Source organism: Oryzias latipes, chromosome 1 (genome assembly GCF_002234675.1).
Source record: "Oryzias latipes chromosome 1, ASM223467v1".
NCBI lineage: Eukaryota > Metazoa > Chordata > Actinopteri > Beloniformes > Adrianichthyidae > Oryzias > Oryzias latipes.
The window spans coordinates 24,869,311-24,892,432 of NC_019859.2; the positions used below are offsets into that span (position 1 = coordinate 24,869,311).

General features: G+C 39.6%; 1 protein-coding gene across 4 annotated transcripts; it reads right to left on the minus strand.

Moving 5' to 3' along the window:
* Positions 1-336: 336 nt before the first annotated feature.
* Positions 337-22,480, minus strand: tab1 (TGF-beta activated kinase 1 (MAP3K7) binding protein 1). Of its 4 annotated transcripts, none has more exons than XM_020704914.2 (11): positions 22,407-22,480; positions 21,536-21,666; positions 17,146-17,299; positions 16,250-16,345; positions 15,853-15,991; positions 11,868-11,984; positions 8,324-8,435; positions 7,628-7,772; positions 7,024-7,231; positions 3,222-3,375; positions 337-1,144 (listed from the first exon to the last, which is right to left on the minus strand). In XM_020704914.2, the coding sequence occupies exons 1-11, from the start codon at positions 22,437-22,439 to the stop codon at positions 922-924; spliced, it is 1,512 nt and encodes a 503-aa protein (XP_020560573.2). In that variant the 5' UTR covers positions 22,440-22,480; the 3' UTR covers positions 337-921. The 4 variants fall into 4 exon arrangements, with proteins under 4 accessions (XP_020560573.2, XP_011476723.2, XP_011476729.2 ...); XM_011478421.3 differs by having other exon boundaries at positions 337-1,147; XM_011478427.3 differs by having other exon boundaries at positions 21,536-21,669.
* Between the last annotated feature and the right edge of the window lie 642 nt (positions 22,481-23,122).

Consider the following 23,122-nt stretch of genomic DNA (forward strand, 5'->3'; position numbering starts at 1 on the left):
ACATTGCTCGCAATTTTTGTTGCAGTGATAATGTTAGGTCAGGGGTGTGAGGGGTTGTGAGGGTGTAAACAGAGAGCTCTCAACAAAGGGGAGGGGCAAGGGGGCTGGGGTTGCTCCGCACCAACAGTGAATTTCTAATAAACTCCAGCAGGTCTGCAGAAACTGATCTTGAAAACAACACGTCTTTTCAATTTTGGTTAAAAATGGCAAAATCACAATTGAAATTGAAGATTAATTCTTGAAAAGCTCTAGTCTAAAAGTGAAAACTAAGGTATCAGAGATGAAAAAATAAGACTGAGCAGGAAGCAATTTTCAAAAAAAGAATTTTCTTTAAACTTTGTTGAACAAAAAACAGCCTTTATTTAAAAAAAACAGTTAACAGTTAAAATATCTGTGAGACCATCTCTTTGGAAAACATTATGAATAAAACTCTTCAAAATAAAAAAGAAGAACAGTGACGAACCTAAAAGACCAATGTGACTTTATCATTTTAGATTTGGATATTTTTCCTCCACTTATCTTCTGCTTGGGAGTTTAAGTTTCTAACTAAAGAAAATTCAGTGTCGATCAAACAGTTGATGGGCGAAAAAAACTGTAGAGAAGTCAGCATAGTGTAATGTGGAGGACAATTTAGGCAACTCCCTTTGTATATTTAAAGGGAAAAGCTATACTTTTATTATTAAACCAAACTTTTAAATAAATTTTTACCTTAACAGTTAAGGTTGACAACCTTTGAAGTGAACCAACACCGTTTTGGTTCACTCCCACTTTGCTCCTTTATGCCCACACATGCAAAGTTTGTCTGTTGAATTACAATAATAAAATAATTTTTGTCACGTAAACCACTAAAAATCTGCCTGAAGACAATTCATGTGTCTCTGCTGTCTGTTGGAAATTGAAGTGGTTCTACTTGGTCCTCCTTCACTGTGGTCCAAGGCCTCCCTGAGTGATTTGGCCGTCGCTGTGCTCATTCCCCCAAAGGCGGTAAAACTGACTGAAGTCCACGTAGGGTGGGACCCTGCCCGTCTCATCTGGCTGCGCCGCCTGGCTGCCTCTCTGGCGGAACAGGCTGCCGTCCCCTGAGCTGGAGCTGGAGCTCTGAGTCTGCGTGTTGGTGGACTGCAGGGTAGCTGTGGGGCTCTGACTGCTGGGGAGAGGGGGGCGGTAAAAGGAAGAAGAACATTTTGGGTGATCGGAAAGCGTGGAAGAGCAGGAGCAGACGGGGATAAGGGTGGGAATAGACGACGTGGAATTGGGGCCACCACAGCAGAGAAGAGAGTCCATGTCAGGGGAGGAGTGAGAGAAAGAGAGAGGAGGAAGAGGGGAAAAAGGGATTTCAATTAAGGGCTCCAAGATGTCCACAGTTTTGGAGGTAGTTGGATGAAACATGCTAGAGGAGTGAAGGGGATAAGCCACAAATATGGTAGGAGACAGGTTGGATAATGTGGAGCATAAAGGAGAAAATTCAGATGGTGAGTGACAGACAAACATTGTGGAGTTGAGAATGAAGCAGCTTTTCAGCCCCACACAGAGTAGACATGCACAAAATGTTAGTGGGCTGGACTGTTCACCAGGTCACTCCAAGCAGGATAATGACTGACAGATGCTGACATTATTCTATCGTTTCAGATGAATGCGTAAGTCTGTTGCTGGTTGTGTGTAGCAGGGGCTGAGAGCAACGCACTTCTGATTTCCGCTGAATCTTTTTAGAATCTAAAGCTGCTGTGTTCAGTGCAGCACAGAAAATAAGGAAAAAGCAGCAGTAAGGTCTAAAGCTATGCTCACACCCCCCTCGGCAATACAGGTTCAAGCGACCATGTCCAATGAAAAGTCTATGTAAATGCGCATTTTGAGCTCCCTCGATCAAAACTCTCCCAATCATGCATAGCAACACACGTTTTTTTAGTCTCTACATACAAAACGTGTGTTTGTCTGCTAAACCAGGTAGAACTTTGACCAATCAGTGACTCGTATTTGTTAGTAACATATGGATGGCGTCTTTTTTTTCTTTTTCTTTTTCACGGTGCCATCTGTTCCAAAATTGAACATGAAGTACAAATTAATAATTGCTGTTTCCGGCTGGAATTATATGAAACCAAGTCTTTCATATATCGGAATAAAAGCTGCGCCTGGAGCAAGATTCACGAGATTTGCACTGCTTCGACGTTTGGAACCAAGCCTCTTTCGACTGCTGGTGGTCTACATGTGCTACTAGACAGAAGAGAAAAAAATGAGGAAGAAGCCCCTCTCTCTTTTTGTCCTGCAAAAAATCCATGTGTTAAAAGTGCATTCAAGAATGCGGGGTTAGGGCGTTGTGGAAATGCCAACACTCCCACCCACAAACCAAAATTGTATTTCTAATGAGCTGCTGTTGATGGGCATAAAATGTCTGCAAAAACGACTAATGGTTTTTGATTTCATCTAATAACTGCACAATCATGATTAAAAGAATACAGCGAACGATTTTTCAAAAGAAAAAATATGGTTGGATGAAAATGTACATATATAATAAATAATTATTTAATTTTTGCATTTCAGAGAATTTCTCCTTTTGAATCGCTGTCAATCAAACTGTCGCAAAGATACTCGGTTTGAATGAATGACCCGCATAAAATATGGCTTTTTAAGACATTTAGGTTGTGGGATTATGGTTAAAAACTTTATAATCATAATTAAAACACCACTTGCTACATTTCTATAAAAGAGAATTTTCATAGGGGACTATAAGCAGTGCATTTGTGTTCTCACTGACATTCCAACAAAAGAATTTGACTTCAAATATGTTTTTCTTGTTTGTCACTGTTGTGTTACCGCTGTGTGTTATACATAACAGCATGAGAACGTGTAGACGTCAGTGTATTGAAGATGAGGAGTCCTTTCTGGGGTTCCTCTTAATTTCAGACATTTCTCCGCACACAAGACTTGAAGTCCAGCTCACCAAAAATAAATACAGCAAAAGTAGAACAAGGTCTTATCTCGCTGTTTATTTTAAACGCACCCATAAATAAACTTAGCAGTTCCAGGAGTGAGGGGTCAGAAGAGGCTCACCTTGAGGGCCTTGTGTGCAGCAGCAGCACACAGTGAGAACAAAGTTTGAAAATAAAAAGATAAAGGAAGCGGATAAAAAAAAAAGCGAGCATGCACGCTCACACAACAATGCAGGGGAAAAGAGAAAAAAAAGAAATCCAGATGCAAAAGGAAACCAGAAATGTGAAGCTTACCCCGGTGTGGGGGTGCCTTCCTCCAGGGTGGAGGCAGTGCTAGTTCCATTAGTGAGGGTCCCTTGAGAGGGCATCACCAGTGAGAGTGTGACACTGGTTTTACTGGTGCTCTGACTGTTGGAGTACGGCACTGACACAGGGTAGATCCGTCCACCTGAAGAAAAACACCGTCTTAACGTCATTTCTTTAAATGTCAACAAGAAAAACACTGCAGATAAATCCTTGTGATAAAAGAAACACCAATACTGGGGAAATAACACTAAAAGCCGTGTGGATCTTGGGCATAAAACGGGCATCTTCAGAAGGCTAAACAAACCCTGTTATTTTGGCTCCAATAGCGGTACTTGGTGACATTCTGACAGTCTGTGATTTGTTATTCAAAAGGCCCTGACAGACAAACAACAATCCAAACAAAGGCAGTGGATCAAAGTGCCTCCTGTCCAGTCTTCTCCTGTCATCTGCAACTAGACATGAAAGACCTCATCTTGGTGATAACTCCAACATGTAAACAACAAATATACATTCTTTCTTAATAAAGGAAGAGGTATAAAAGATCATAAACAGTGCTCCTCAAGATGATTTATATCCCTTCATAGAGGGGTATGAATAATCAATAATAATTAAAAACAATGTGAAAAGATGGAAAGCTAGGGAGTTAGGAGACAGTAAGATATTTTGTCTGATCCAATGACTGTAAATGAGAACTGGACTGAGGGACAAACAGATGACTTTTTACACTCTTAAGATTCAGTTTTTCCAGTGTACCTGCTGGCTGCGAGATGCCAAAAACCCATAGATTTCTGCTGAGAAATAAACAGCTAATACTCCTCTCATTCTATTGATCAGAATAACCATTCTCTGCTATCTCTTTTTAACATTTTCTTGGTAATCCATTTTTATTGCAAGTTATTCAAGTCATAAACTGGCCAATCAGATCCTTCATTAAAAGTTTGTGGTCTCACATCAAACGTTTGAAACATCTTACCGACAGCTTCTCCCAAGACCACTTTTAAGTGGTAGGGGTGTGGATTTCTAACAAGCTCACTCCTGACTGGTGAGAGTGGTTGCCATAGAGACTCAGACCGATTTGGACCAATCACTGCTAACTGATGTCTGGCTCCAACATGGTGGCATCCATATTGCGAAAAAATGGTGACTGAATCGACTTCATTTGGCTGGAGTTGGAAGTAAGTTATTTTTATGAGTGAGGTCACACTCACTTGGTCCGGTTCTCATATACAGTTAATGCTCTGCATTCCAGGTATTCATAAAACAATTGCAGGTAGTCAAGGAACTGTCTAGACTCCAGATTACCATCTTTTGCAAACAGGCGATTACTTGGTTTCCATCATTTTGAAAAGATATTAAAGACACCTGAAGTACAAAGAAGGATTTCTTCCAGAGATTGTATTTTATTCTGGCATAGAAGAATGTAACTGTGATGATAGACTGATACTGTGTCATTTTTCAAAAATCACACAAAGTGCCAGATGAGTGGTGCATAGCCATCCCTGGCTCTGATTACAGTCCAAAAATCCGATTATGAACAATCTGAAAAGTCATTTCCACTCATTTCTACAACCATGAGAGAAGTTAAGAGCCTTCCACTCTTATGAAGAGCGGTCTTCCTAAAAGTCTGATTTTATTTAAGCATTCATGTGTGTCAGCATCATTTTCTTTTTTAATGAAGTCCTGGTGACTGTCAGAGGACATGAATGAGCTTCAAAGAGCCAGTCAGCAACAAAGACGGCTTTGGCAGAGGGTTGTGGGTAATGTGATGCTTTGTGATGTTCCTCACTTGACCTGACACCGTGTCAGCTGAACGTTCCACAATTGGTAGCTTGTAGAAACAAGATTGTTGTTGGTGTAGACATCCCTTAAAGACATGCTCCAATAAGAATAGTGTTTTTTGTTCTTGTGTAGAATGCGTAGAATCTTCTAATAATGGAGGACATATTTTAAAAAAATAAAGTTTCAAATTTCATTTCAGAGTACTTCTTTATTCAAATAGTTGTGAATCAGGAGCAGACAAATATTTACCATTTTGAGAAAGGTTGTATTTGTGACGTGAAATACGCTGGGCGAGCCACAAGCTCCCTGCTCCGAGCTCTCAGCAACGGAGAGAGGAGGAAAGGTCAGGGTTGATAACATTCCCACTGTCACAATGTGATGTGACAAGAGTGGCCTGCTTTACATAGGAGGCAGTTGAGTTCAGGAACAGGTTTTATTCTCTGTTACACCTTGGCTGCACAGCTTACTCATGCTCTCTCTCCTTCACACTGAGCTCTTTTCCTTTTATGGGCTCTAGTTAATTGGCTGGCCACGCCCAGGAAGGAAGCCTCATTTAAACAAACAATAAAGAAAATATACAACAAAAGATAGTAATGTCTTGTAAATCATACAGTTAAAGTCCTGCAAATACAGACAAACATAAATAAACAACTCAAATCACTACAACAAAAGGTACACGAAGAAATCCAAATTCTTTCCACTTCCTGTGCCCAACTATTAAACAGGAAGCAAAGGCCTTGGCCACCATTTTGTTCCTTGGGCACCAGGAAGAGAAGGTGAGAAACATTACATAATCAAACCAGTATTAAACATTTGGTGGTTGTGCATGATGTGTCTAAAACTGATGAGATATGACAGACAGGTGACAAGTAGATCCAACTACTTTGACACACCCACCCACAACTCAAAGGTCAAATTCTAATCAACGTCTGTCACTCTGCAGAAACTATGTCCTAGAAAATGATTTTTTTCTTTTAAATTTTGGCTAAAAACGGCATAATGATATTTAATAGACCACTGGGAACGATTTCTTATTAAGTGAAAGGATAATCAGAGTGGGACTTTGATTTCAAATGCAGCAAATCAATTTAGGCTAGATCTCAGGAAACAGTGTAAAAACTTGGATTAAGATACTTTTCTTTGTTCATTTTAGGTAAAAAATGGCTGGATATAATTCCAAAACGTTCTATACTGATAAAGACACTGATACCTTAAATTTAATATCAAATGCAAAACAACTTTGTTGCCATTTTTTGCCAAAGTTTAAAAAAAAAATCTGTCATTTTGTACGACAGTTTCCGCAAAGTGGCAGGAGTTCACTAGAAATTTGCCTCTGAGTAGTGGGTGGGACAATTGGCGCAGAGCATATTTTCTTTGTAACAAATGAGTTCTTTTTCATATTCCATTTTTCATCTTCTCCTGATTCACAATGATTTGAAAAAAGAAATACTCAGAAATGCAATTTAAAGCTTAATTTTCTTTACAAATGTCCATCATCAGAAAAAAGCCAAGAACATGTTAAGGGTGGGTCTATAACAAGACTATAACTGCTAACTGCTTTTCTCAGAAGTTTTGGCTGTGCTTTTTGATTTTTTAACTCTTTTCACAGGCTCACTGCATAAATTAAGATCCAAAAAATAAATAAACTAAAGCAAAAGGAACAAATTGTTATCAACACATCATATTATAGCAAACAGTTTGATTAAAGTTCACGCAGTATTGAACAGCTACATTTTTGTGAGGTTAGCTGTTGCTAACGCTGACTGGATGATTCATTTGGTTACAAAATTGGGTTAAGTGAAAATGATTGTTTTGATAATCAATTGCAGTGAAGCCATTTGATTGGTGCATAAAAAGTATCCAACTGGAAACCCAGGCCTAAACCACTTCTTACATTTTTAATCTACTTTCCATTTGATTCTATACTACAAAACCCCCTAAAACTGAATAATGAACACTCTGAATCCATTATAGAAATGGTCTCCAGCCCAGTGAGAATACAAAGTCCTACCCTGCGTGGGTGTGAGTGCTCCATCCGCCAACGGGTAATTGAGTGTGCGGATGAGAATGGTCATGTCCTCGTGTCTGTAGGCTTCCCTCTGACGGCCAGAAACGTACGCGTCGTGGTGAAGTCGCTTGACCCGTTCCACTACAGACTGAGCCGCCGCCTCTAGGCTGGTCTGCTGGGCCAGCTCAGCTGCTACCATGGCAACTATTTCCTAAAGAGGACAGAAAAAGACACAGGAGGTCCACAAAGATTAATTGTACAGCTGCTGGAAGATGGAGATAATTAATATAATGAAATGTGAAAGGACAAGAGCAGAAGAAGATGAAAATCAGGCCAGAATGTAACCAGAGACAGAGGGGGACATTTTAGAGTGGGTACTTCAACTTTAAACTACAAAGAGGTAAAAAAAAATAGCAAAGGAGCAAACAGAAATATTTCAACAGAAAAATAAAAACTGGAAAAGAAGATGAAAGAAATATAATAGGCCTAGATGAAAGAAGGGTAAAGAAGTTAGAAAAGGTTCTTACAAATCCGCATCTACTTTACAGGAAATCTTAAATTGAGTAAACAAAAGAGGAAAAAAAAAAAAAAGGATTTCTCCTCTGACCTGATTGACCTGTTCGGGGCCGTGGGCTGACTCGAGTGCATTTATCAGCCCCTCTGACATGAGCAACAAAAATCCTGTCAGTCCATCTAAAGAGTGGCTGCCATGAATCTCCGGCTCTGAGATGATTGGTTTCGTCTTTGCTGAACTAACAGTGGAAGAAGACAGAGAAGGAATCGATCTAAGTCACTTAAGATTGAAACAAGGGGCACTAGGTGCAAGAAAGTATCACAAAATCTGCAATCACACTTCAAAATAAAAGCAGCTACAACAAGAATAGACACAGAAGGACGAGATAGAAGGACAAAGAGGAAGGATGGGGGATGAAAAGACCCATAAGTGCAGTTGACATCCACACAATGAGGCTGGATAATCTTATTGATCCACACAATGGCTTATACTGCTCTCTGAAATTCATTGACTTTTCCATTTTCTACGCTGACACCACCAAGATTTTACTGTCTCTGAAATCAACACTGCAGCAAAAGTAGCTTAAAAATGAAGAAACTGCAACAAGAAACCACAGGAACAGGAAATGGGTAACAGACAAGATAGAGAAGCAGGAATTTTGAGCTGGAGTTCCCAGATGAAACTGCAAATGCAAATGTTATTTGAGAAACAGAAGAAACGAGCCGTCTGAGATGCTTATAAGAAGCTATATAGTCACCGTTCAGAAAATGTTATGAGAGCAGGTTTCACCTGAGCAGCTCGACTTCATTGTAGTTAAACTTGACTCGGTAATCTCCAAGTCTCCTGGTGCTGCTCTGTCCTGCTATCTGCCCCACTTGTCTGACCCGAGCAGAATCCACACCTGCATGGAGACGTCAGAGGAGCAGACAATGAGGATGTGAGGGTGATGCTGTCCACAGGAGCAAAACTCAGAGGCAGGAAGTGCAAGTAAAAGTCAAAGAATGTGTGAGCGTGTTTGGAGGAAAATGTGGGGACCTCCTCCTGGCCTTACATAGTAATTGTGGTGCTCCTTCTGAACAACTTTGAAGAAAAAATGAACAGTGGCCATTCACAGCATGCATCTTCATCTTTTCTTGACATCTTGTTTTACATAAAGGATGCTTTTAGGTGAAGCACAAACCAAACTGTCCTCTAATGACGAGTTTCTTAAAATGCATCTTGAGCCCTTAAAGACAAACTCAACGAAAATCATGTTTTTGGAGTTTTTAACATGTTCTTGTAGCATTTTTCTGATATTTATAAAGGAAATTAAGCTTAAAATTGGATTTGTGATTATTTTTATTCAAATTGTTGTGAATCAGGAGCAGACGAAAAATGCCATTGGAAAAAGCCTGTAGCTGTGACGAGGAGCTGCATCAGAGGGCCACAAGTTTCCTGCTTCGCTCTATTCTGCCACATCCGCTTGTGGAGGACTAGATCCACGTCCGTCTTTGTTTTCCTCGTCCCAGATGGAATCTGGCTTAAAACTATATGACTGGATACCTCCAATATTACTCAATCTTTTTGTTGCACCAGTAATGTCAGGTGGGAGTGTGAGGGGCTGTTAGCTAGCAGATGAGTGGGTGATGGGAAGTGAGGGTGGGCTTGCTTAGCGCCAACACTTCAGCCCACAACTCAAGAGGCAAATTTCTGATGAACTCCTGCCGCTCTGTAGAAACCATGTCCTAGAAAACGACACAGGCTTTTGATTTTGGCAGAAATTCTGCACTGGGAAGACTTTGAAAATAGATCAAATAGATCAAAAGATGATTGGGGTGGGTCTTGAGTCAGATTCATTACTTTCTGTAAAACTTGCTTTTCTATCAGTTTTTTACTGTGTGTAGATGGGTCAAAAACAAGATGGATAAAAACAAAAAATGTGTATTAGTAAGTATAAAAACTAAAAACTGCATTCTCACCGATGAAAAAGTGGGATCAGGAGCAGCCATTACTCTGTTTTAATCACAGGATTTACAACCATTATTTACAGCACTGTAGCCTGGCTAGGAAGCCAGGCTTAGGAAGAAGGTGGAGATTTGTGAGCAGCAGTATGGTTTCATGCCCCGTAAGAGCACCACTGATGCCATTTTTGCTTTGAGAATGTTGATGGAAAAGTACAGAGATGGTCAGAAGGAGCTGCATTGTGTGTTCGTAGATTTAGAGAAGGCGTATGACAGGGTGCCGAGGGAGGAGCTGTGGTACTGTATGAGGTCGTCTGGAGTGGCAGAGAAGTATGTCAGAGTAGTTCAGGACATGTATGAGAGAAGTATGACGGTGGTGAGATGTGCTGTAGGTCAGACAGAGGAGTTCAAGGTGGAGGTGGGACTACACCAAGGATCAGCTTTGAGTCCTTTTTTGTTTGCTATGCTGATGGACAGGCTGACAGACGAGGTAAGACAGGAATCTCCCTGGACAATGATGTTTGCGGATGACATTGTAATTTGCAGTGAGAGTAGAGAGCAGGTGGAGGAACAGCTAGAGAGGTGGAGGTTTGCTCTGGAAAGAAGAGGCATGAAGGTCAGTCGTAGTAAGACAGAATACATGTGTCTGAACGAGAGGGATCAAGGTAGAAGCGTTAGGTTACAGGGGGCTGAGGTGAAGAAGGTGCAGGAGTTTAAGTACTTGGGGTCAACAGTTCAGTGTGATGGGGAGTGTGGAAAAGAGGTGAAGAGGCGAGTGCAGGCAGGTTGGAGCGGGTGGAGGAAAGTGTCAGGAGTGTTGTGTGACAGAAGAGTGTCAGCAAGACTCAAAGGAAAGGTGTACAAGACAGTGGTGAGACCAGCTCTGCTCTATGGGTTAGAGACGGTAGCAGTGAGACAGAGACAAGAGGCTGAGATGGAGGTAGCGGAGATGAAGATGTTGAGGTTCTCCTTAGGAGTGACCAGGTTAGACAGGATAAGGAACGAGTACATCAGAGGGACGGCTCATGTTGCCTGTGTTAGCGACAAAGTCAGAGAAGCCAGACTGAGATGGTTTGGACATGTTCAGAGGAGGGATAGTGGATATATTGGTAGAAGGATGTTGGAGATAGAGCTGCCTGGCAGGAGGGCAAGAGGACGGCCAAAGAGGAGATATATGGATGTCTTAACAGAGAACATGAAGTTGGCTAATGTTAGGGTAGAAGATGTCCATGACAGAGTGAGGTGGAAAACGATGATTCGCTGTGGCGACCCCTGATGGGAAAAGCCGAAAGAGAAAGAAGAGATTTACAGCACTGTAGGCTGCATATCATCGTCATAGTTTTTTGTTTTTGTTTATATTCTAAAGTATTATTATGCTGTATACATTTTCTTTTTACTCTGATGTATGATGGTTACTTTATGTGTGTGAATGATAATGGTTAGAATTTCCTTGGCAGTATGAGTGCAATATGTGCTGTTACTGTAAACCTAAGAGGCTACTCTTCCCCTAAAATCCTTTTTCTGTTTTTCAGTTTTATACAAAATTGTATTCTGTTAGCTATACAAAAACAGTACAGTATCCACTGTCAATGAATGACTGAGCTAAGACTGAGAGGTGGACATGAGGGATATTTCAATGGTCCTCTGCTAAAGTGACAAAACATCTACGGTAATCATTTTGACTTGCAGTGCTTACACATTGCCGAAGGGATGGAGTATTTTGGGGGCACTGACTGTTTAAATGAGAAAGAAATGTAGTTTTGACAGATGAGTGAATATTTTTGGGAGAGATATGAGCTTTTGCAGGTGAACCATGGTGTTGTGCTGAACCATCCACATTATTTTGGCAAAAGCACCAAGAGTGTTGAGAACGTCTGGTCTGCCTCAGGAAAAGAGCCAAAGCAATTGTGAAGGATCTTTGCCATTTTCATGGCACTGACTCTTTACATGGGAAAGGAATTTAGTTTTGAAGCAGGAGTGAACAGTTTTGGGAGATATATTAGATGTTGCAAGTGAGCTATGGTGTTGTGCTGAACTGTAAGACTGTTTTGCCAAATGATCTTAGAATTTTCAGAATGTAATTTCTGTTTCAAGAAATGAGCTAAACCAATGGAGAAAAACTGTAAAGGAGGCAACAACTAAAGTCTATTTGGGATTTGTACCTGTTTCTCATGAATAAAAAACCTAACTCTTTGAAAAGCAGTCGTTTTTAGTTTGGCAGCAACAAGTTAATTTTTACGTTTTTCTTTGTTTTATTTGTGCCAAAAACTTGACATTTCTCATCACAATTGTCAGAGCAAACTTTGAAAAAACTAAGTATTTATAAAGAAGGGAATTCCACACGCGAACACAAATGCTTTAAAGGAAGGTGTTCTCAGTTGTTTTCCTCTCACCCAGTGCAGCGAGCCTCTGCAGCTCTTCCTCATTGTCTGTGCTATGAGGTCGACCAATCTGCTGGACCTGGTTCTGACCGTCACTGCTAGACTTGCAGAGTAGAACTCGGTTAGTGCCTGAAATTACAAGGAGGTATTATAAGCATCAATTTATCTAAAAGCTCAGCTAACAAACAATTTACATATTAGCAAATATAGAAATTTTCATTACAAATGAAAACTCATGAACCTGAGTTTATTTAGAGATAAAATCACAAAGACTCATCTTTATTTGAAGCCTCAGTCCAATCATCTTTTGATATATTATTAAAGTGCCCCCAAAGGTCTTTTAATTATGATTATGCTGTTTTTAGCTAAAATCAAAAACTTTCATCTTTTTCTAGGACATAGTTTCTGAAAAGAGGCAGTAGTTGTATGTGGAATCGTCACAAATACGCTCTTTTTCCAACAACAGTTTATTGGCTACTCCTGAGTCACATCCATTTGATAAACACTCTGTTACCATAGTATTCGCTCACCTATCTTGACTCACATATGAACTCAAGTACCATCCCATTCCCCCCTTTTGCAGCTATTACAGCTTCAACTCTTTTGGGAGGAGTGTCCACAACGTTGGGCTAATCTGAAGGTCACATGAAGTTTGGATTTGTAGCATTTGACTGTGCAGAAGGTTGACACTTCAGCATCAGCTGAACCTTCTCCATCAGTTTACATGGGTTACCACTTGGTGGCTGAGTTGCTGTTGTTCCCAAACTCTTCCATTTTGTTATGATAGAGCTAACGGTTGACTGTGGAATATTTAGGAGCGAGGAAATTTCACCAGTGGATTTGTTGCACAGGCGGCATCCTATGACAGTTCCACACTGAGCTCCTGAGAGCGGCCCATTCTTTCACAAATGTTCGTGAAAACAGTCTGCATAACTGAGTGCTTCATTTTCTACACCTGTGGCCAGGTTAAGTGATCTGGACACCTGATTCTGATCATTTGGATGGGTGAGCAAATACTTTTGGTTATATAGTGTATGTCGTCCATCCTCAAAAAAATACCCAAAGAATGTGTAAAAAAACACGCACTCACACTCACACAAAAGTGGGTTGTTTACAGACACTGTTTATGGTTGTTTTGGCAGATAAATCTAAACACACAATTATTGCTTTACAGTAACAGAATTGCATATGAATCTTTAATTACTTTTTTTTACAAAACATTCTGTTCATTGACTTCAATAATGAACATTGACTTCAGTGTTCAATTCATAATTGAAGTCAATGAAATTTGTTGAAAAAACTGTCTGCAATGAAACTATAACGTGTATCTACAGGTCAAAGAACAAGACATTGACTCATCATCCAAACTTTTCAACTACCTTTTAATCATGAACATGAGTACACTATTTGCTGAGAGAAAAACAAAATACCAAAGCTAACTGGATCCAGGTTACAAAATATAAAGCTGACTGGATAAAAGGTTATAAAATGTATCAGAGAATGGTTACTCTGACAAATATGACTAAATTATATCAGTTTAATTTGTAGAAGTCTATGGGATTTTGGCTTCTTGTAGCCAGAAGGTACTTTGTGTTTAGAATCTAACGGGAGGAAGAGGCAACTCAGTCCAGTTCTCACATACAGTCAATGGTTGGATCTAAAGAATCGGTTCCGGTTATTGTTGTAAATACATTAAAACCATTAATGATGACATGACAGTGACCTGATAAACATCCATGTTTGGAGATTCAAAAACACAAAACAGAAGTGTCTAACACTGGAAGATGATTACTGTCATGTCACAGCATTTCCAAATGTCTGAATCGACAATGACCCAAAACGAAAAGTAAAGGACAGATCAATGATTAATTAACTTTTACAGTGGTACTTCTGGGCCACTGAGCAGAACAGTCCATTCAATGGCAAACCCTTCTGAGTATTAAAATACTTAGGTTTAAAAGTCCGCCATAGGTCACAATATTCTTAGGTTTTTTACTGGTAGTTTCATCTTCAAATGTAAGAAAGTCAATTTTTAAAATAAATTATTTAATATTTGTTTATAAAACACAGTGCAGCCAATGACAGCTTTGTAGGATTTCAACCACTTAACTTTACCGTAACATTTATTTTACTTTAAACATTCTGATGAAGGTCGGCGTACAATATTGAAATTAAAAGTATGAATTAAGCTTAAAGATATTAAATTCACTTATTTTTTATAAGACTTGGGTTTTTGGAGACATGTCCAGGCCATATATTTTATTTTTATTTTCCTTTAGACAAGCAACAGCCGATGGGCTCATGTGTTTTGCTCCATCTTTAAACCGCTTCTATTTTCAGATTTACTGTTACGTCCAAACATCCTCTTCTCCAGTTTTAGTCCTTCTTGCACAACTTTGGTTTTTGGATTGTTCCTATATGATTACAGCAAAACAGGAGTGCAATAATGCCCATCTCTGTTCTTGCAGTGATAAATCAGCGTGCTCCCTCTAGTGTTGCTTTTAAAAACTTCACAGGCAAAGAGCAGAAACAAACCCTCAGGTGGATCTCTTCATGCCTGCAATCTGACTTTAGGTTCGTGGGTAAAAGCCAGAAGTTCTGAGCACTCTCTGTAACAACAGCTTCCACATCCTGCTGAAAACGACATGAAAACGAAATGCCCTAAAACGCCACCATGAATAATTCATGAGTCTCTAAAACACCTAAACAGGAAACCCCACCGCTGCTGCAGGGTGCATGAAGTAAAGCTGGGTTAGGTATCATCACTTTTAAATACTTTACTTGCTAAAATTAGTTTAGGTTGGCACTACATATGAAAACATGCACACATTTTGTTATTAAATATTTCAAATATTTTGAATTTTTTCTGTTGGAAAATTATTTTAAAAACTGAAAATAATTAAGTGAACAGCCTATTATGATGAAACATTTTCAACCATAAAAAAGTTGAATGTTTAACTGTGTTGGTTGCTCTATAGATACAAAAATGTGACCCCATGACAGTGAATGAATTATTGAAGGTGATCCTGTCTCATCTTACCTATGCCGGAAAAAAAAGACCACAGTTTTAACTAGGGGTGCAACAGATCACATTCGATCCACTAGCCACGGTTCGGCACACACTTGTACTGGCGGGTGGGCCACAAGCTCCGTTTTCCTGGTCTGAGCTGGCATCGGGCTCAAAACTGTATGACTGGATGCAACATTTTACGACTATTTCTGGCTTTATGTACAAAACACGTGGAAATGAAATGGGCATGTCAAACCAGGTCAAACTGTAAGTAATCGGGACTCAGATTTGGTTGTGACATATGCAGGCGGTCAAACTCAACTTTGAATATCTGGTGAACTCAGACATGAGGACCAGCCGTATGACAGAGAAAACAGAGGGAAACCAAGGCCACTCCCCTCTCATAATGTCATCTATTTCTGCCATTGCAAGGACGCTACCAACGAATCAAACTGTTTTTCTTGCCCAATTTGTGAGATTTGCACAGCTTCGACATTTTACAGCAAGCCTCCTTCCATCTGTATGTGGCGGACTTGCACTAGTAACCAGTAGAAAAAGAAGCTCCTCCCTGCTTGAACAGTGTGAACACCATAAGCTAAATGAGCATTCTTGAACGTATGTCAAATGTCTGTTGTGTATGTAACATACTGGTTGGGGGTGTGAGGAGCTGTAAGCTAGCAAGAGAGCGCATAAACAGAGAGCTCTCGGCAATGGGGAGGGCAAATGGAGCGAGGCTGCTCTGTGCCAGCAGTCCCACCCAAAACTCAAAGGTGAATTTCTAATGAACTCTTGCTGCTTATGCAGAAACCATGTCCTTGAAAACGACACAGGTATGTTTATTTTGCCTAAAAACGGCACAACCATAATTAAAAGAGCAATGAGAATGATTTTAAAAAGGTAAAAAGATTATTGGAGTGATACTTTAAGCCGTTGTGTTTTAAATAGGCCATTAGGGAAAATCAATCCTGTGCACATTTGAGTACATACCAACATTGGCGACATAAAGCTTGTTGTTGAGAATTAGTGCCACCACAGCTGTGGCGCCTCCCGACACCTCCTGCTCCAGCTCCTTCAGGCGCTCCTGCACCTTCTGACTCTGAGGGGTGAGCTGGTGGAATGCCACATTCTAACCATGCAGAGGGGCGGGAAAGGTGATGGAGGGGCAGAAAAAAAGAGAGTAGAACTGTGCTGATAAAATGTGGACTGACACTAACTAGCCTAAACAATTAGGCTGCTGAGAACAATCAAAGTAAGCGTATTCTTCCAGCACTGAACGTTGGCGCAAAACTACTACCAGGGCTCCAGTTGCTATGGAAACTAAATCCTGTTCTAGATTTGTACTTTCATCAGTCAATATGTTGTGTGAGTGTGTATGTGTGTATACCTCGTTGTGTGGCAGGGTGTATGGGGATAAGTGAGCTTTCTCAGCCAAAGCATCATCTATCGTTTCAAAGTAGCTCTTCTCCACCACGTCAAAGGCCTGTGACAGCAGGTGGAGACACAAAGAAACCATCAGTCAGCTTTGTAAAACACAGATGGGGTGCTTGGTATCCCAACCACCAAAAAGTATCCTGTGGAAATTGTCAAACTAAAATCCATGTTTTCAGAAAAGACAAGAAGTTGGATAAAATGAAACAAAATAGGTAGTTAAAAATAGAAACATTTCTTTTTTCATTCACCATTAAACCAATATTTAACACACAAAAGCAACAGGGAAAGTTATATGCCTTAGCAGTGGTGCAAACCTTAATACTGTTGTGAGTAATGGTCTGCAATCCACTGCTGGCAACACCAGAGGATTACAGACGCCTAATGAAGGTGAAAAAATGATGCAATGTGTTTGTCTGACCAGCCATAAAGATCCACTCTGATGAAACTGGTGTTTTTAACATGGTCTTGTTGCATTTTTTAGATGATGGAGACCATTTATGGGGCGGCCGTGGTGCAGTGATGGGGCGATCGACCTCTGATTGGAAAATTGCAGGTTTGATTCCCGCCTTGCCCGCCCATTTTTTTGAAGTGTCCTTGGGCAGGACACTGAAGGTTGGTGGAAGGTTGGCGCCAGTGTTCAGCAGCGGAGCCACCAACAGTGTGTGAAGGTGTTTGTGAATGGGACTGTGACTGGAAAGCGCTTAAGGAAAGCACTATATGAGTGTATGCAATTTACCATTTATAAAGAAAATAAAGTTCAAAATTGTATATCTTTATTCTAAATGTTGTAGATGAGGAGTAAATGAAAAAAAAGCGTGAATGAAGAGAAATAAGCGTGCAGACACAGACCTGCGTGAGGATCCGGCGGACGTCTCCATCCGTGTGACTGGAGTTCAACTGCCCGAGGAGGAGCTCAGCTGTGAGACACTGAGCAGCAAAGTTAGCCACTCTGCTGCCATCATAACCATTGAAGACTCCGTACAGAAAGCAGCCATCTTCACCTCTGAATATTAGACCAAAAAAATGAACGTTAGGTTCGAAAAACAGACTACAAAACTTATAAAAATGCATTTTTACAGGTATTTCAGAAAGTTGAATAGAACAAATACAACAATGTCATGGATTAAATAGATGAAAAGAAAACTAAAATATTTTTATGCCTAAAAAAATAAGGCTTGTTTACCTCAATAAATCCTAGTCTTTAGTCATTTGAACACTGCTGACTAGTTAATGACATTCCAGAGGTTTAGGCTCCATCAAATTTTCAAAAAAGTTCTCTTCTAAATGTTTCTTAATGTATTTCGAGTCATCCTTAGTACAGCTAGATAGATGTTTACTGGGATTCTTAATCCTCACACAGGTCTGGACAAATTATGAAGCCAACATACAAATGTAATTCAAAACTCAAGTAAATCACTTCCTTATTGTGTAAATACCGTTTTTTGTACATGCTTGAACCGTTATGATGAAATAGTTCTGTCCTGCTTTGAAAGGCTTGATCTGAGTCGCGATCCAATACTTTTTGCAACAAATTTTAAAAAATTAACAAATGTAATTAAAACATACCCAAGTTGTTCCTGATTTATATTTCATTAACCTTTTCAATTCAATTTTTTTTTTCTTTACTTCAAACACGAAATGAAAATAAAAACACAAGAGTTTAAAACAGACAGATAAATCAAGACAGTGTCCCTGAAAAGGAATGGATTGAAGAGAAATCTTGTACGATCCCACCCCTTTTAAAACAGGTTGTACAGATTTCTATTTACAGTTATTTTTTCTTCAAAACAATCACATTACTTTCTGTATAGCACCTATGCAGAAGTGACATTTGTTTTTTGTTTTTATTGATCATTTCTAGCCTTGTAAATTTCCATTAGTGACATCTTGTAGGTTTTTTGAATATATGTAAACTTTTGCTTCGTTTTAAAACTTCTTCCAACCCGTTCCATAAATTCCCACCACATGTTGATAAGCCCTTTTTTTTTGTAGAACGAATGCACTGCTTTTTGAAGTTCAGCTGATTTCTTAACTTGTAATCCCCATCTCTGTCCTTGAACATTTGTTTTACTTGAAAAGAATCTTATCGGATCAGAACCGGTTTACAAAAACTGTTAAACTATAAACTGAATGAACTCAGTAGGGGTGGGATTATATAAATTTGCTTCTTCCCACTCTTTTCAAGCAATAAATCAAACTCTACATGAATTTAGTTAATGATCACTATATTTAATTAAGCAAATGTGATTTAAGTGACTTTTTGGTTTTGTTTTATTTTCTGTCTTTTTAATCTATGCCTTTCATCATTTCTGTAATGAATTTGATAAATATGTGTACATTCTTTATTGCTTTGACCACCATGCTTAAAATAAATCAAAAAATCAATCAACTTTAACTGGACGTAAACATTCATCATATAACAGTTAAAAAGTGTACCTCGATGAAGTAGCTTGAACAGTCAAGCCAAAATATTGCAATTATCAACTAGAATAAATTTATTCAAATATAAACAGTAAAATAGTAAAAAAAAAAAAAATGGGTGATGATTAGTCATGTGAGAAAGTTTGGTGACTGTAGTTTTAGAAATTCTTAAAAATTAATTTCAACTTTTTTGTTCAATTGTCTTTGTAGTAGGGCTGCACGATATGAGGAAAACTTGGGATATGCGATATAGAGATTAATATTGCGATAATGATATAATTTGCAGTATATAAAAAAATAGAAAAATGCCAAAAACATCATTCCCATTTCATTAGAAACAGTTTACAATTACACTTCAAATGACCCTCATCGACATAGGTGACAAACATCTAACATAATAGGCCTCCATCTGATTGGTAAACAATGGGTAAGCGTCTATCTGATTGGTCAAAGCATAAAGGGATTTATTTGATTCGTTAAAAGCGTCAAGCTGCCATAAGATTGTTTTAACACATTTTGGGTTTACGATTTATTGCGATATTCGCAGTCTTTTGCGATATGCCGATTGCAGAGCTGGATATTGCGATAAAGATAAATTTGCGGTATTTTGTGCAGGCCTACTTTGTAGCATAAATATGATGATGAGTATTCATGATTAGCATATATCAAAGTAAAAATATACCGTAATTTCCGGGCTACAAGCCGCTACTTTTTTCCTGCGCTTACAGCCCTGCGGCTTATTCAGTGACGCGGCTAATTTATGGATTTAATTAGCGGCAGACATGTACGTACTTTCAAACTCAGTGAATAGTTTGAATTCTTTATCTAACACCAAGCACAAGACATTTATATTCAACACACCTCTAAGCAGCCAAACAGCATGGACTTGACTTCAGGTCTTAGACACTTCAGTCATGGTTCAACAAAATGAAACACGCATGCCCGGCCGCATCCCAGAATCCTTTGGTGCCATTAGACCCAACGTGCACCAGATCGCCGCTACAATATGATGAAGCTTTCAAGTTAAAAGCAATCGTTAAAAGCAGCGTAAAAAAGTCCACCGTCACCAACGGGTTTGGAAAAGCCGGTTTGCTGCGTGACGGAGAGAACAGCGCATGGAGTGAATTTACACTCCATTTACGGTTTCTAAGGAAACCGTAAAAGCGGAATTTTGCTTTGAAAAACTCACAGCCTCCGTGTGAGCTGGAGACATCTTCTCCTGCTGATTGAGCTGCGGGGCCGATGGCAGTCTGAAGGCTCCCACACGTAACAACGCACCCGCCCCTCATACACAAAACGTACAGTATTCAGTCCGATTGCTTTGCACAGAAACGATTTGCTCCATCCACCGGCGCAACGGGGACGAAGTGCTCCTCCTTGAAGCCGCCCTGGCCAGAGGTGTCGGAGTAGATAGGAAGGGGAGACAAGGAGCGCGCGGGAGCGGAGCGCAGAGGCGTCCGCGGAGTGCAGAGGCTTCTGAATTCTGCCGCACGCGCCGCACTGAGGCGCGCGTATCACGCTGAGGCGCGCGCTTTTCAGTCCCCGCTGCTGTATTTTACCGGTGTGTTTTTTAACCAGCCCTGTTACTCCCATAACGCTGCCGCGACACAAGCGGAAGGAGAGCTGTACCCGTTCACCCCTCCATGCACTGCTGATACTTGCTCATTCTTAAACACGTACAACAGAATGGCGAGCCGGGCATTGGCCCCGCCTTTAGCCCCTAAGACCCATGGGAAATGTGGAATCGCGGATGTAAATTTCCTCTTCATAACTGAGGGATGTAATGTTGATTATATGGTTACTGTTTGTAATTTTAAGTATGATACCTAGATTGTCAATAAGTAAAAAAAAAAATGAAATAAAAACACCATAACTGAGGAACTTGTGAACAGAATAGAGGTCCATGCTGTTTGACAGATATCGATACACTCAAATACATGAGCCACCCACAATGTGCTAATAAATTGCACTCACTCTGGGATGCTGGCCTTGATCTGTCAGGATGACAATATCGCCTAACACATGCGCGGCTTGAACTCTGACACGGCTTGTGTATGTATAAAACTAATTAAACACGTGAAAATGGGTGGGTGCGGCTTGTAATCGGGTGCGCTTTGTAGTCCGGAATTTACGGTATTTGTTTTGGTTGTTTTTCTGGAAAGCATACATTTTTATTCTTTTTAAATCCCTTTTTCCCAGGGCTTGCACTTTGTAGACGGCCCCTTGGCAGCTGTCTCACTGTAATCTCTCTGTCAGCAAAATAGGCAGAACCACTCTCATTAAAAAGAAACAAAAACCCAACCTTGCTGTCAGTTTAAATCGTTTATTAAGAGTTTTGAGCCTAGAAGACTAAAGTTGTTAATATCTCTCTACCTTTATGAAACTGCTTGTCTGTGTCTCCTGCTCAAACTGCTGCCATTTTCTGCTGCGCTTTACAGCAACAAAATGTCATGGTGTGTTCATGATATGCAGACTTCCAGAAGAGAATTTATCTACAATAATAAGCTTAAAATAAATAGCGTAATTGTAATAAAATAGTGGTAATTGATATAGCAGAAATAATAATAATAATGATCCCAAATCTGGATGGAACATCTGATTCCAATCGAGTCTGAAACTATGCAGGCCCAGCTTCTGATCACGTAGGAGGTCCCTAGTAATTATCATAAGATTTCAAACAAAAAGCTTAGCGCCAAAACCTGAAGTGACAAAAAAAGAAGCTGACTTCAGAATGGAGATATGAACTTTCAATAAAGTGTTTATTCTCTCGCTCTTAACATTTCTAATTTAAGATCCTTTCTTTCCTGGGATTATTTACCTCAGTCTGAGGTGTCCGTCCTCCATGGGGTGGCTCTGAGTCCCTTTGCCATCTGGGCCGTACACACAGTTTGGGGCGGCGCCGACCCCACACATCTGACAGAGGGGCAGGTCATCCGTCCAACTCTGATGCTGCTGGGAGAAAATTGTGAAAAAGTGTTCAAAAGCTCACCTTCATTCAATACATCTTTTACAACGTTTATATGATAAAAACTATGCAAAATTATATTGGCACCAATACCAATACCATGCCTTCAAAACTATTTAACAGCTTTAAAAAAAAAAATTCAATTAATTCCAGACATCAAAAGTTTAAAAAGACAAACGCTTTCAGATCGTAGGGTTTATCTATAAACAATTTTCGAAATAAATGTCAACTTTTTTTGCTGTTTTCGGTATACTTATACTATATATTTTTTAGTTTTTCCCCCCAAAAGATTTCACAAAAAATGAAATATAACTCAGTCTGAAACCGAATGTAAACAACATACGACCAAACAACCGGGCTAAGTTAGTATTCGGAAGGACTACTATTGCAAAATGATAGGCCCTAAAAACAACAATTCCTTAAAAATCAAGAACAATTTCCTACATTTGATCCCGTCTGCTATATTCCTATGACAGACATAAACTTGGTTACTGTAGGTCCCCAACAGAATTAGAAAATGTAGCTAGTTAGCGGTTAGCAAAGCACTTGGCTCATCTGAAGTAGCTAACTTTTGACACAGCTTTAAGGTTAGAATAAACACCGAATGTTACAAAGTCACGCAGCAAATTAAATGACAACAAACACACTAAAAGCAACAGTTATGTATGACCCAACATGAGCATTATCAGTCGAAAAAAGTAATTTAGGGCAGTTTTTAACGTACACTCTGCATCAAAGTCCTGCGATGCGCCGCCATGTTGGATGGGGCTCGGTGCGTTTACGGTTGCTATCGTAAATTCTATTTTTTGTTTTGATTTTAACCATAAAATCTGAAGTTTCAAGGTCTACTTTGAAGCAACAACGACAAAAATTTTAAAAATAATCAAGATTTCGGTAGTCTTTCATGTTATGACTCTCCAAGGTAAATTTACCTGAATTAGGAACTATTTGTGTGTTTCATTTACAGGTATTTACAATAAAAGAAGGGGAGACAACGCGAATTTTGACCATATACGACCAGAATGATAGATGTTTCGATTTTAAAAAGTGTTTTCCTTTTTTTATTTTACTTTTGCTTTACTTATACGGCATTTGCTTTACTTATAAGGTATTGCATTAGTGTAGGTTAGTGGATTGTCCTACATCATGTGAACGTATCTTTACAAACGCCTTCTTTGGCTTCATTCGGTTTCTTTGGTCATGTTGCCCCCCTGTGGATCCTGTGTGAATTACATTTGAGAAAACCGTCTTGGATTCATGTGTCGCTTGCGCGTGCGCAAGGGCAATCGTTTTATCTTTTTACATTCATTGATATATATTATTTACTGGGGCTATTCAAAATATATTAACAGGTAGCCAACACATGTCTGTACAACATAGGCCTATGGGCAAAAATTTTCACTAAAGTACTTTGAAATTAGCAAAATATTCAAAAGATTA